Source organism: Electrophorus electricus, chromosome 15 (assembly GCF_013358815.1).
Source record: "Electrophorus electricus isolate fEleEle1 chromosome 15, fEleEle1.pri, whole genome shotgun sequence".
In the NCBI taxonomy this organism is placed as follows: domain Eukaryota; kingdom Metazoa; phylum Chordata; class Actinopteri; order Gymnotiformes; family Gymnotidae; genus Electrophorus; species Electrophorus electricus.
The window spans coordinates 16,586,908-16,599,216 of NC_049549.1; the positions used below are offsets into that span (position 1 = coordinate 16,586,908).

Sequence of the window (12,309 nt, forward strand, 5' to 3'; positions counted from 1 at the left end):
ATCCAACATTAAAATCTAGATTATTGCAAATGTGACAAGTATGCAATTTTTAAAACATTTTTTTTCTTTATCAAAAATAGTTCAGATCAAATGCATTATCTGGGAAGATGGGATGCAACAGTCAAACAAGACAATTATGATACAATGGTAGTGATTTGCTTTTGATGGACAATAACACATTTGGTCTCTTTACATAACCCAAGATTTCTCCTTATGAATAACTTAAAATCCTACACATTTCAGAGAAGTGAATTTGCATTAATATATAATTTCCTTGCATTTGTTTGATCTCATCTGCATGTTTTATTTACATTCATCGAATATTCCTTAGCATGGGAAAACTGCAGCAGCATCTACACCATAAACCACTGCCCTAACACGAAGTTCAATCACATACATACCTGTAAGTCCAAACATAATAAACACGACGTCAAACTCCATCATGACCGGCACTCTACTGCCGCATGCAAACAGAACATTTTACAAAGCTTGGCTGAAATAAAACAGTTAATTTAATACCATAATAATCCCAGTCAGAGCAATAATTCAGAGAGCCGACTGTCCTGGGCAGCTCATCCTGTCCTGGAAACATTCCCTTCTATCTCAGCTCATTTATACTCTGACTGGATTACTGACATGGGGGAGTAAAAAGGTCTGGGGGGGGGGGTGCAAACATTTTCATTCATCTGACTTATTATTTGACTTCTGAAGATTTATTTCCATCTGGCTAAAGCACCTCAGAATGATCGTTATGATATTGAGATCCCTCACAAACCAACGCTTCCCCTGGACATAGCAGCACATGTGAATGAAAACTGACATCTTGCAGAGGCTAAAGAACATAATGTCGTGCTCATCAAGTCTCTTATAACAGGAACCTCTTACACATGAACGACTGCAAGTCCAGATCAGCATGAAATCATAGCCGACATGAAACCGTTCATGAAATGCCTCATGTTTACTGAACAGCGCTGTTTTAGGTCTGAAGGGAGGTGATAAAAATCCATCATGTGTTCTTTTCGTTATGATTTCCACAAATAATTAAGCACTTGTTCAACAATGAGCAAAAATACAGGCAATATGTTTCATTAAAATGAATATCCATGTTAAAAAAAACACATACAATAAGCCATGACTGCTCTGTTAGGCAATAAGCACAGAACACAATCAAATCAAACCAAGCCATGTAAAGTGAGTCAGTCAGGACGGAAGGTAACTAAGACGTGAGTGGGCCGCAGTGGGCTCCTTTAAAGAACGCCGTAGGCTGCGGTCAGCTAGCGGTAAAAACAGGCCATGAGCACCAGTTTTCTGACCTTGCTTAAGATCAAGAAGGAAGTACCTGATGCGAATCCCAGCAGCGCTGTGAGGGGCAGTTCTTACTGCATGCCTGTTCCTCATCAAGTCATCTCTGGCGATGCCGATGACTGCAGATAGGCGTGAGCTACACAGAGCCCTCCAGGAAGCCAAGACACGATACTGACTGAAGCAGGAGGGCCACTACAACACTATTGACGCATGGCGCAAGAAGTGCGGGAAGGACTGCAGCGCAGCACAGGCCGTCGGGTCCAGAGCAGGGCAGGGCAGAGATAAACAGGCATGCCACACTGCCAGCTGCGCTGAATGATTGCTGCACCGGTTTTAAAGCCCTCAGCGAGCCTCAAAGGATCTGCTGTGGCTACATAGATCACACCAAGGGCATCATTTATTCTGTGGCAGAAATAAGCAGAAGGATAAATCCAGGCAAAAGCTACTGGCTCAGACACTACCCCTGGTTGGGCACTCAGGTCCTGATCATTGGAAGTGGCTTTGCAGACATATTGACCCTGGCACAAGTCTCAGTACTCACCTGTTTCAAGACACCCTCCTCCCCAAGACGTGCCCTGACAGGTGTCTGATGACGACTGAAATCATAACCCACGTGCAGAACACACTGCTCACCTCGGACCCTCTCCAGCTTGCCTACCGTCAGAACAGATCCACACTGACACTGTGATCGCTGCCAGGGACAGTTATGAACAGTATTCCCATCAACTACAGTAGAGAATTCACTGTTATACCATCTAAAGTGACCACAAAGCTCCACAAGCTCGGACTGTCAACTACCCTCTGCAGCCGGGTGCGGAATTTTCAAACAGGTAAACATCAAGTCCAAGTCTGCAACCATACATCCAGCACACAAACCATAAACAAAGGACACCCCACCCATGACTGTGTGCCAAGTCCCATGCGCTACAATCTCTTAATATATAACTGTGTTGCCTCCCAGATCAACACCAGTATCACGTTTGCTGATGATACTACAGTCCTTGGACTGATCACTGGAAGTGTACAGAAGTGAGGAGGCAAATCTGGTGGCATGGTGCCAGGAATACCAACAAGGAAATGATAGTTGATCCACGGAGGAGGAGGAGGGAGGAGCATGCGGCCGAGGCAAAGACGGCGAGGGTGAACCATCCAGTTCCTCGGCATTCACTGAGGCACAATTTCACTGCTGAACTCTTGACTGCAATATGCACATGACACATTACAGTGAATTTTTGCACAAGGGCATTTAAAAGTCTTATGGCTCTTAATGCAGCCTACCTCACATAATATGCTTTTATTTTCTAATTGATCCTTTATTTAATTTTTGCTTCTTTTTTACATCTATATATTTTTAGATTTATTCTTTTCTTAGGTGGAACAGAAAAAATGCAGAGTAAGAATTTCCTTGTTCAGTGTAACTGAATGTTTACTACACATATGACAGTTATAGTCTTAAGTTTTGAATCCTGCGTCCCAGTTTCTGGGTGCGTGTGCCTGCGCGTCCTGACCGGCAGCCAGGATGAGGATGTGGGGCTTCGTCATGCTACGAGATCAGCTTCATACAGGCGTGAAGGATCTCCAGACCGTGGAGCTCCCTGAGTTTCACCAGGTGCCTGAGAATAGATCATGAGAAGAAAAAAATAGCGTCATGGGAGTCAGGAGAAAAAAAACGGAATGGTGCTGGGCTGAGAAAAGAAAAGGCAGAAGACGACGCCTCTGGAACGCCTTCGGAGAAAGACAGAAAGAAGGGTCATCTTATCCTAATATGCTGCTTCCGTTTAAGCATGACCCTGATGACATCCCAGTCTGTCTAAAACACTTCTGTTCCAGCACCTGCTCTACTCTAGGTTATTATATTCCATCCTAAACAGTCGTCTCGGGCAGCGTGTGTCACACTCCAGCCAGCGTGTCTTCCGAGAGGGGTCAGGTTCTCCACAGCAGACACTCGAGAGTTTCTCCTCTATCAGACAGTCTGAGCCCTGGCGTGTCCTCAGAACATCCATGTTGGAACATCGCGGAAAACAAAACTCACCTATATGTGGGGGTTGGATTATACTTCCTGCTCCAACATGCTTACTGGGGCAAGGCTGCTCCACAGATCAAAGGCAGCCATCAATCTACATTAAAGTCTTGAAAATTCATAGAGCATCTCAAAACGTCTCCTCGTAAAACAACTACCTTCCAAATCTTAGCCTTGCATTTGATTTCTATAATGTTAGTGAAACAAATAAAAGAATAAAGTGCTATGCACCCTTATGTACCAGTAAATTAGAACTTCACATCTGCTAATTAGCGTCGCTCTCCTGTGCGGGCAGGCAAAGGTGCGTGGCTGTTGGCGGCGGGCATACCTGGGCTCAGCTTTGCACAGCTTCCCCAGGGCAACAGCAGCGTTCTTCTGCACGGCGGCGTGGCCGGCATGGCCGGCCTGACCGGCACTGTGGCGTAGCAGCAGCTGCACGCAGTCTGTGCCCAGCAGGGCAGCTCCAGCCTCAGGCACCGCCAGACAATGACCCAAACAAAGAGCCGCATTCCCAACCACCACCTCATCACTACTGTCCAGGAGCTTCCTCAGAGTCTTCAGCCCTGGATGAACCACGCGCATGCACGCAGACACAGATGCACAGATACACGCACGCACAAGTCATGGACCTAATACGGTATACTGAATCCTGCACCCCCTTCGATTCTCAGCCCCTGGCCTTCACTACACATTTTTGTCAAGCATAACCAACCCCCCCCCCCCCCCCCCCCACACACACACACACACACACTCACTTTTGTCAAGCACCACCAGCTCTTCACAGGCCTGCTGGCTGGAGGTGGTGCACACTGCCAGAGCTTTAATGGAGTACCTCGAACTCATCTGCCCTGCTTCCTGAAAGAACAAAGTGAAGCTCCTTAACTATCTCAGCAAACCTTATATCATTAATAATGTGTGTGTGTTACCTTCAGTATCTTCAGCATCCTCTTCACCACTCCGTGCTGCACGGCTTCGCGAGTGGCGGCAGGTGACGTGGGGAGAGCAGCGCTCAGTAGCCCAGCGGCTCTCTGGAGGCAAGAGGAGGGAGGCAGTCACCCCATGACCCATCCACGGTTATCCTAACGTGCCCCCCCTAAGCCGGCCCCAGCAGCCTGGCGAGATTCCGACGGCCTCCATCTGCCTGCCCACGGTCCCGTGACCGGCCTAGCCCAGGTGCTGAGCTCTCTATTATTCTGCAGTCAGACGAGCTGAAGCAGAGGTGTCTTCACTGTAACTGTATGCAGAGAGACAGCTTGGGAGACATGATCCGCAAAGGTGCAGGGATTGATTTACATAGTCAGCGAAAACTGCATGGGCTTCTGGCTGAGGCTGCTACATTAAACACTATGTACGTGCTTCCGTGCATACGGAATGACTTCCCGACTGCCATGCAGGAGCACCAGCACGTTTACGCGGCACACTGGATTCCCCAGCTGCTGGTTTCACTGCTGAAAGTGGTGACCGAAACGCTTGTGAGCAAAGTGAATGGATGTGACTCTAACACTTGCGATGTGACGCCCTGCCTCTCACTCACTGGCCACTGCACCGGCATTACATTAGCTGTGTGACTTTTACACCTGCATAACATTAGCTGAGTGATTTTTACACCTGCATAACATTAGCTGTGTGACATTTACACCTGCATAACATTAGCTGTGTGACTTTTACACCTGCATAACATTAGCTGTGTGACTTTTACACACATATAACATTAGCCGTGTGACTTTTACACCTGCATAACATTAGCCGTGTGACTTTTACACACATATAACATTAGCTGTGTGACTTTTACACCTCCATAACATTAGCCGTGTGACATTTACTCCTGTATAACATTAGCTGCAGCTGAGACCTGGCTAGTCTTCTCCTTGGTTGGGTTAAATAATACAAATCCACTCACTGTGATTATGCCTCCATCAGGATTACTCAACAGGGTCACACACCTGCGACATCCCTCAACAGCATGCTCCTGGGCAACACACACACACATGCATGCACACACAGTAAGCTACACACTAATACCTAGAGAGGCAGGTAGATTAAAATTTGAAGGTAACGGTACAGCCTGCTCCTGCGGATGTAATGTGTAGAGTGCCCTGAAACACACATACGCACACTCTCACACACACACACACACACACACACACACACACACACACACACACACTCTCCGTGTAGTGTTCCATGTTTTCTCCAGATTTGATTACACCAGAGGGAGAGATGGGAACACATCAAGCACATCAAGCCCTCCCTGTTTCAGGCCCACACACACTGCTCCCTTTCTCTAAACAAATCAATGTCTGATCCAAAGTCCATCCCCCTTCCACTTTACTTGAATGCAAAGATTGGGAACTGCAGCGATGTTGATCATCAGGCCGAGGAGAGGATAGAGAACGCTCGTCTGTTCACAGCTGGCATGCCGCCCCTGGAACACAGAATATCCTCTAATTTTGACATTGCCAAAACCTTCGCCGTGTTCTCTGTGAAGTTACCCACTTAGGATTCTCCCACAGACTTCATAGCAGGTAACAGAAAAAGAAGCTTGTGATCATGAGTGAAATTCAAGCCTCTAAACCATTATACAGTGATGCCCAAGGACAAACTACCTTGGAGCTCATCGTCGCATGAAATCAAATTTACCAAGGCAGTGAAAGAGCTCTCCCAAAACTCTGCCCGGTTGGCCATCTTGCTGTTAATGACTTGATCCAGGCACATGGCCCCAGTCACAGAGATGAAGGAGGGCAGCAGCTCTTGGCTGGATGCAGAAATATCTCCCTAAAATGTTAAACAAAGCAACTTATGGATACAGAAGCCTGGGACAGAAGTGATGAATCAAAGGATCTTTTAGATTTGTGACATCATAACACCTTACCAGCAACTGCTCCAAAACAGGGGCGAAATAAAGTGTAAAGTTATCTCTACACTGTATTTGAAACCTGCAAGAATACAAGGAAAAATAAATAAATAAATAAATAAATAAATGCTAAAAAACTAGGTTTGTCATATCTGAGAACTTCTTAGTGCTGTTTAAATGTCAGATCTCCATTTTACCATTGTGCCTTGGGCTTAAAACAACATAGATAGACTTCAAAGCCTCTAAATCTTCAGTTACTGACTGACTCACCCCCAGTCTGGGATTAAGTGCCATCCACGCAGCCCTCTTGCACTGGGAGACCAAGGACTGTTTAGAGCAAAAGATTAAGGTACCCTGGATTTTCACTGAACTAGTGTCTGGGCTATGGGTCACACTTCATGACGGATACAGCCCTTTTGATGTGATCACCAGCATAGGTTCCACAGTGAGCTGATGGTTAAATCCTGAGTGTACCGGTGTGCTAGCAGCGAAGGTTAATTTTAGCAGGACCGTAACATTAAAGGAAAGAAGCCCCCAGTCACTGCTCTAAATATCAAGTGATATTTAAAAGCTCAGGGAGGTAGTCAATCATCTTCCCAGGTCCCTGTCACACTCGCCGGCCGAAAGCTTCAGCCTTCACCTTGCACCTTGAATTTTTTCTCCGCTTTGATCAGGGCGGAGTGGGCAGTGAAAGCTGTCGCTTTTCCCCCCGCAAAGCACTCATGGAACGCCAAACAGTGATGGATCATCGTGGCCAACGCCTGTGCATTGTGCATTCCCCCAGAGTCCGTGCTATTGAGTGAATGTGAATATGTTTAATATGTCTGACCGTGATGTACGGGCTTATGATGGGGTCTAGCACAGAACTGCCAGAACTCATCACCCTCAGACGGGAGAACGGTGGGCGGAAGGTGCAACTGCATACGTCAGTCCGGCATTACTTGTTATCGCCAGCCAGATTTGCCAGAACGGCGAGGGCTGTGGTTCCTGATGTGACATCCGCGCACACGCAGTCCATCAAGGTCTCCACCATCCTACAGGTCAAAGGCAAGAAGAGATTAGAGTAAATAAGCCACTCCATACTATTTAATTACAGCTATAGGAACAATATATCTGTGCTCCAATGTGGACCAATTCAAGGGCTGATCAATAAATGCACATTGTTCAAGAAAGGGTATTAAAAATGGATTAAAATCTGTAATTGTACGGCATGCTGGAGATCACAGTCGAAGTCTTCCTCCGGATATGAGTGGGAGTGAGGTGTTCTCACCGCTTACCTGGTCACACTGAGGTTTTTAATGACCAGGCGTCTGCCATGCTGTGTGTGGGAGAAGGTGAGGAGCAGTGTGAGGCACTCCCGCTGGATCGCTGCTACCCGTGAGCCCAACAGCCGGACGATCTGCTCCCGTGTGCTGGGACATTGCATTAAGAGTTCCTGGTTTTCTTCTGTAAGCAACACCATTTCAAGCAAGCCTTAATTTAACGCAGGTTTCTGAGAACACACTTATTAATGAGAACAGGACTGAAGCAGAGAGGGAGAACAGGAAGCCCCTAGTTTGTTCTGTGTTTTGTACTCTCATTAACAGTTTCTGCAGCAGTGTTATGAATCAGCTGTACTGACTCTTTGTGGAAAAGGTACCAGCACAAGATGGCAAGGAAACCATCAGAACAGACAAAACACAAACTGACGATAGATAACATGAGGACTGAAAGTCTTTTTTTTTTGCAGAAATAAAAAAATGAACAATACTTGAAAGGAAATAATGAAGAGACCCTTGAGTAAAATGATGGCGATTCATAAAAGGTCAGTGGAATGAAGTAGAATGAAGTGTTAAAACCCGTCTGTAGATCTGAGGTCACAGGCTGTGGAAGACTCCAATCAGACACCCACTGAAAGCGCAGGAGGGCAGAGGCTCGCCCTGCAATTCAGCTTCAGACTGAACCTCAGGCTGTGCCACGTGCTGTATGTCGTTGGCCTTCACCCCATCCCCCAACTGGCAGCATTAGGACCGTGTGTAAACAACCGTCTGCCTTTCTCCCCTGTTTCTAAGCAATGCTTCAGCTCATTTGGGCCACACAGCAGTTTTCCGAGGTGCTTGATAGTATTGGGGGGAGGTCCAGTCCAAGGTGAGCTGCATAAGTAACGGAGTAGTTTTGCGCTCGTTTACGACAACCCCGCAGTGATGGTATTACTTTGCGAAAGACAAAAACTTTCCTGGAAATGGAGGTATAGAAACAGCTAAACTTAAAAGGAACCCAAAATACATCAAAAAGTGAAGTGGTAATGCTGATACAACTCACCATTTCCACTGCAAACCGCTCTCCACAACCGGAGGACAGCCGCACACAGCTCCTCGCTGTACGGCTCTTCAGAAGTCTGTGTGAGACACCTGAGGAGAGGTGGAGACAGGTAAAAGGTGGAGGCGATTCGGGCGTACTCCTCAGCTCACAACGCTCGCTGCAAATCACTCTGGCTTAAAACCAACACAAGTAAACGTATTTAAAGGAAAACAGGAGCCTGACACCAAATACACATTCAAAATTCATTTATTCATACACAGCAATTTAAAAATTTAGCCCACGACAGGCATGTGATGAAGATAGCTGTCTGACGCCTCAGTCACACTGTGCAAATTGTGGCATGCACAGCTGACAGTACTGAAGGCCATCAGCAAGTGCCTTTGCTCAAGGTTTGTGGTCTGGGCGGAATGAGCAGAGTTCCAGGATATCATTATGTAAACATATTCCAAGTGGTCAGGACTTATCGCAGGCTGCCAGAAGCACATCCTCAGCAACCTTACCTCCTTACACTGTTATTGCCAGAAATGATACTGAAGCCATTGTTTAATCGGAATGACGTCTGCCCAGTACCTAAGAGGAACAGAAGACAGTGTCATGGTAACCAGGTGTGCAGTCAGAGAATCCAACACCACGTATCATCACCCAGTCACCCACCACTGCCTGCTCACCCGAACCTGTCTCCGAAACACAGGCCCTCATAGTCAAGGGCGACAGAGAGTGGGAGAGAAATAAACACAAACTCATTAGGTGACAGGGACAGCACTCCTATCTGGCCCAAGGCAGCACACCTTCTGTGGAAAGCAATTAGCCCACAAAAGCCTAGGTATCTTCTCTGTCCAGAGAGCCAGCCAGGAGCTGTTCGTTTTAGAAAGGTTTTAAGACTACAAGGCTTGTGGGACTTGGAGACAAGGCCATCATTCCAGCCTCACCGATAAACACTAACACAGAAAAGTTTTAAAAGAACATTCCAGTTCTAAAAGAATTCAGCGTACGCTTTATTAAACTTATGCATAATGTTTTGCAGTTTGAGCGTCTGGAATAGAATTAAATTTAATTAAACGACCTAGAAATGACAATCGGCTTTTCATTCTTTGCATGTAGCGTATACTACTCTGACATCTCGTCCCAGCTGTAAAGACACATGATTGAATTCCAGACATGACGGTGAATGCACTGATCCAGTGACAGTGTTATTACCAATGTGGCTGCCTCCTTTTATTGGGTTTTTGGTTTGGCCCACATCTGCCTAATGGTGTCAGGGACCAGCAACTGCTGCCCAGACACAAGTACACGTTCGGTGCTAATTTAATTTGCTAAACAAGCGAGTCCTGCTGAAGAAACCCATGCTCTTTCACGTCATTATCATCATCTTCTTCAACATCATCATCATCGGACAGGATAGGCAAGATGTGGGCCAGGCCGTAAACCGTGGAGAAGTAGGCAGTAGAAAGGAAGGAATCCTGTAGTGGAGGCATGGCATGCACCCACCCTCCTTGACAGCCTGCAAGAGAAGCTCCACTCCACCACAGTAGTAGAGATCGAGCTCATTAGGTTTGTTGAGCTTTTTCAGCAAGTCGGGCACCACCATGGCCTCGTCTCTCCCCTCTTCTAGCTCCTCCCGCACTGCCTTTTCCTGAAGAGTCTTCTTCTCCTCCAAGTCCACTTGTGTCAGATACTCTACAAGGGTGTCAGAGGCATCAAACTGCGTCACCACTGGTGTCTTTATGAGGTCAGTTCAGTAATAAAGGATGTTTAATTTGCATCGGCTGCAAAAACTGAAATTGTACAGAAAACTGAGTTAGCAACATTAGTGTTGGGACCAGAACAGAGGCAAAAGCTCCTGGATAATACATGGCCACAGACAAATCACATGACTCTGCAAAGATGAACAAAGGAAGATCAGTTCAGCTTAACTAAGTAGTTAATGGAAACAAACAGCCTCAGTAGGAATCTGAGTGCAGTTAGAAACATGAGCTAAAAATGCTCCAGAACTGTAAGATGTTTTTTGTAGACCGTGGCCTGCGTAATTCCACCATTACTGAACTATTTTCTACTTGGGCCTTCAGTGAATGCGCTGTGCCTGTCTGTTATGGTGGACCCTGCTTTGAAACACAGCACAGCACAGAAAGGACACAGAGCTCATTTTCAAACTATCCTTTCCCAAGCTGTACAAACTCCTGCAGTGTGTGTGTGTGTGGGGGGGGGGGGGGGGGGGGGGAGGTGAAGAGAGGGAGAGCAAGAGAGAGTATGCTTCATGTTGTCATGGCAGCACCTCATGATGGAGAACCTCTGGGTGGCGTTAAGTAAACTTCAATGTCACAGTGTTACATGGTACTGGGTATCAGGCCAGTTCTGACTGTGGCTCAGAGTCCTACCTTTCACCAGGGTTTCACGCTCTGGCTCGACATCCAATATCTTCTGATAGCAGAATCTGGACTGCACAATTGTAAAGGTTTTAGAAGAAACACTTGACATTTATATAGGCAGAAGGCCAGAAAAACAGCAACTGAAAACTGCACAGAATTATGCAGATATGTCATCAGGGTAATAATCTGTTCTTACTTCAGTAAAATTCTTCAGTGCTAGATGTGCTCTTCCCATGTGCACATATGCCTTGACACACTTCTCACTGCACTGTATGTGAGATGCCACAGTGGAAACATTGATTTTTTTTTACTTGCAAACATCAAACATTAATCAGGACTTAATTAACCTTCAAGATGCCTTGTTGATGCTGGGCACCAAGAACATATCTGTCATCATTCAAGCTGTTTTTAATTGGAGCAGATTTCTAAGGCTGTACCCTGCCATGGCCCTCTTCAGTGCCCAAACGGGTCAGGAACCACCATGCGGATGACTGAGGAGGCGTCTCTCTGACACCTCCACCCAGTTACGCTTACCTTCAGGGCCCATTCGCAGTCACTTATGGCCTCCTTGTATTTCTGCAGCTTGATAAAGGCCTACATGACAAGCCAGAAAAACAGGAGGGCAAAAAGGCTAGCATTACCTTACCATGAATGCATCTGCCATCCATTTCAGAGTATTACACATACAGGCATCACTCGGCTGCTGGAATGAAATAACTCTTCTGAAAGGATGAGAGGTAGGGTGACATGGAGAACCTGAGCCCGGTTGGTGTAGAGAGCCTGCATGTCACGAAGCTGCTCTAGGCCTTCAGTGTACATTCTGACAGCCACTTCATAGTCACCCAGGGCAAACGCTTTATTCCCTTTCTCTTTCAGAGCTGCATGTCGAAAAGGAGTGAGAGGAGGAGATACAGTGACTGGAAATTCAAATGAATAACAGTGGAGTGATGTCAAGATGCACGCACACACACACACACGCACGCACACACACACATACACACACATACACACACATACACACACACACACACACCGTTTGCTAGCTTCTCTTTCACCTGTCTTCTCTTTCTTCTTTCTTCGGCATCTTTCTCTAAAATGCTCATAAAATCCTCTAAAAAAAAACAAAACAAAAAAACAGAAACAATCATGTCAAGAAACAGTTTGAACTTGAAAAATGAATTATTTTTCCTCTGAGACAAATATGAAGCCAAATTTAAAATGAAAAACGACATTTTCAGATAATATCTAAGTTTCAAGTACATATACCACTGGGTATTGGACAGTGATGCACAACACAAGAAGGCCTACCTGCACTCTGGTTTGGCTGATGCGGTGCATTCTAGAAAGCAAATGAATACCATACTTAATAACCAATGAAACGCAGGGCATGGGGGTTTACTGGACCTGTGACTGTATCGGGTTATCTTGCTAAGATAAGCTATTTTAGCACCTGGACACTTGGG

At 46.2% G+C, this 12,309-nt stretch overlaps 1 protein-coding gene across 1 annotated transcript in view; it reads right to left on the reverse strand.

Moving 5' to 3' along the window:
• The window catches only part of ttc12 (tetratricopeptide repeat domain 12), a 12,762-nt gene continuing 453 nt past the window's right edge, over positions 1-12,309 (reverse strand). Inside the window, exons 2-21 of the mRNA XM_035533921.1 lie at positions 12,297-12,309; positions 12,155-12,185; positions 11,880-11,957; positions 11,603-11,724; positions 11,381-11,440; positions 11,043-11,114; positions 10,856-10,916; positions 9,969-10,157; positions 8,981-9,050; positions 8,481-8,569; positions 7,457-7,625; positions 7,121-7,213; positions 6,198-6,261; positions 5,966-6,100; positions 5,658-5,750; positions 5,226-5,294; positions 4,252-4,353; positions 4,081-4,180; positions 3,654-3,888; positions 1-2,918 (exon numbers count right to left, since the gene is read on the reverse strand). The exon at positions 12,297-12,309 is cut by the window's right edge and continues 142 nt beyond it. Coding sequence (XP_035389814.1) covers positions 2,849-2,918; positions 3,654-3,888; positions 4,081-4,180; positions 4,252-4,353; positions 5,226-5,294; positions 5,658-5,750; positions 5,966-6,100; positions 6,198-6,261; positions 7,121-7,213; positions 7,457-7,625; positions 8,481-8,569; positions 8,981-9,050; positions 9,969-10,157; positions 10,856-10,916; positions 11,043-11,114; positions 11,381-11,440; positions 11,603-11,724; positions 11,880-11,957; positions 12,155-12,185; positions 12,297-12,309 — 1,915 coding nt within the window. The 3' untranslated portion in view covers positions 1-2,848. The remainder of the gene's footprint in view (positions 2,919-3,653; positions 3,889-4,080; positions 4,181-4,251; positions 4,354-5,225; positions 5,295-5,657; positions 5,751-5,965; positions 6,101-6,197; positions 6,262-7,120; positions 7,214-7,456; positions 7,626-8,480; positions 8,570-8,980; positions 9,051-9,968; positions 10,158-10,855; positions 10,917-11,042; positions 11,115-11,380; positions 11,441-11,602; positions 11,725-11,879; positions 11,958-12,154; positions 12,186-12,296) is intronic.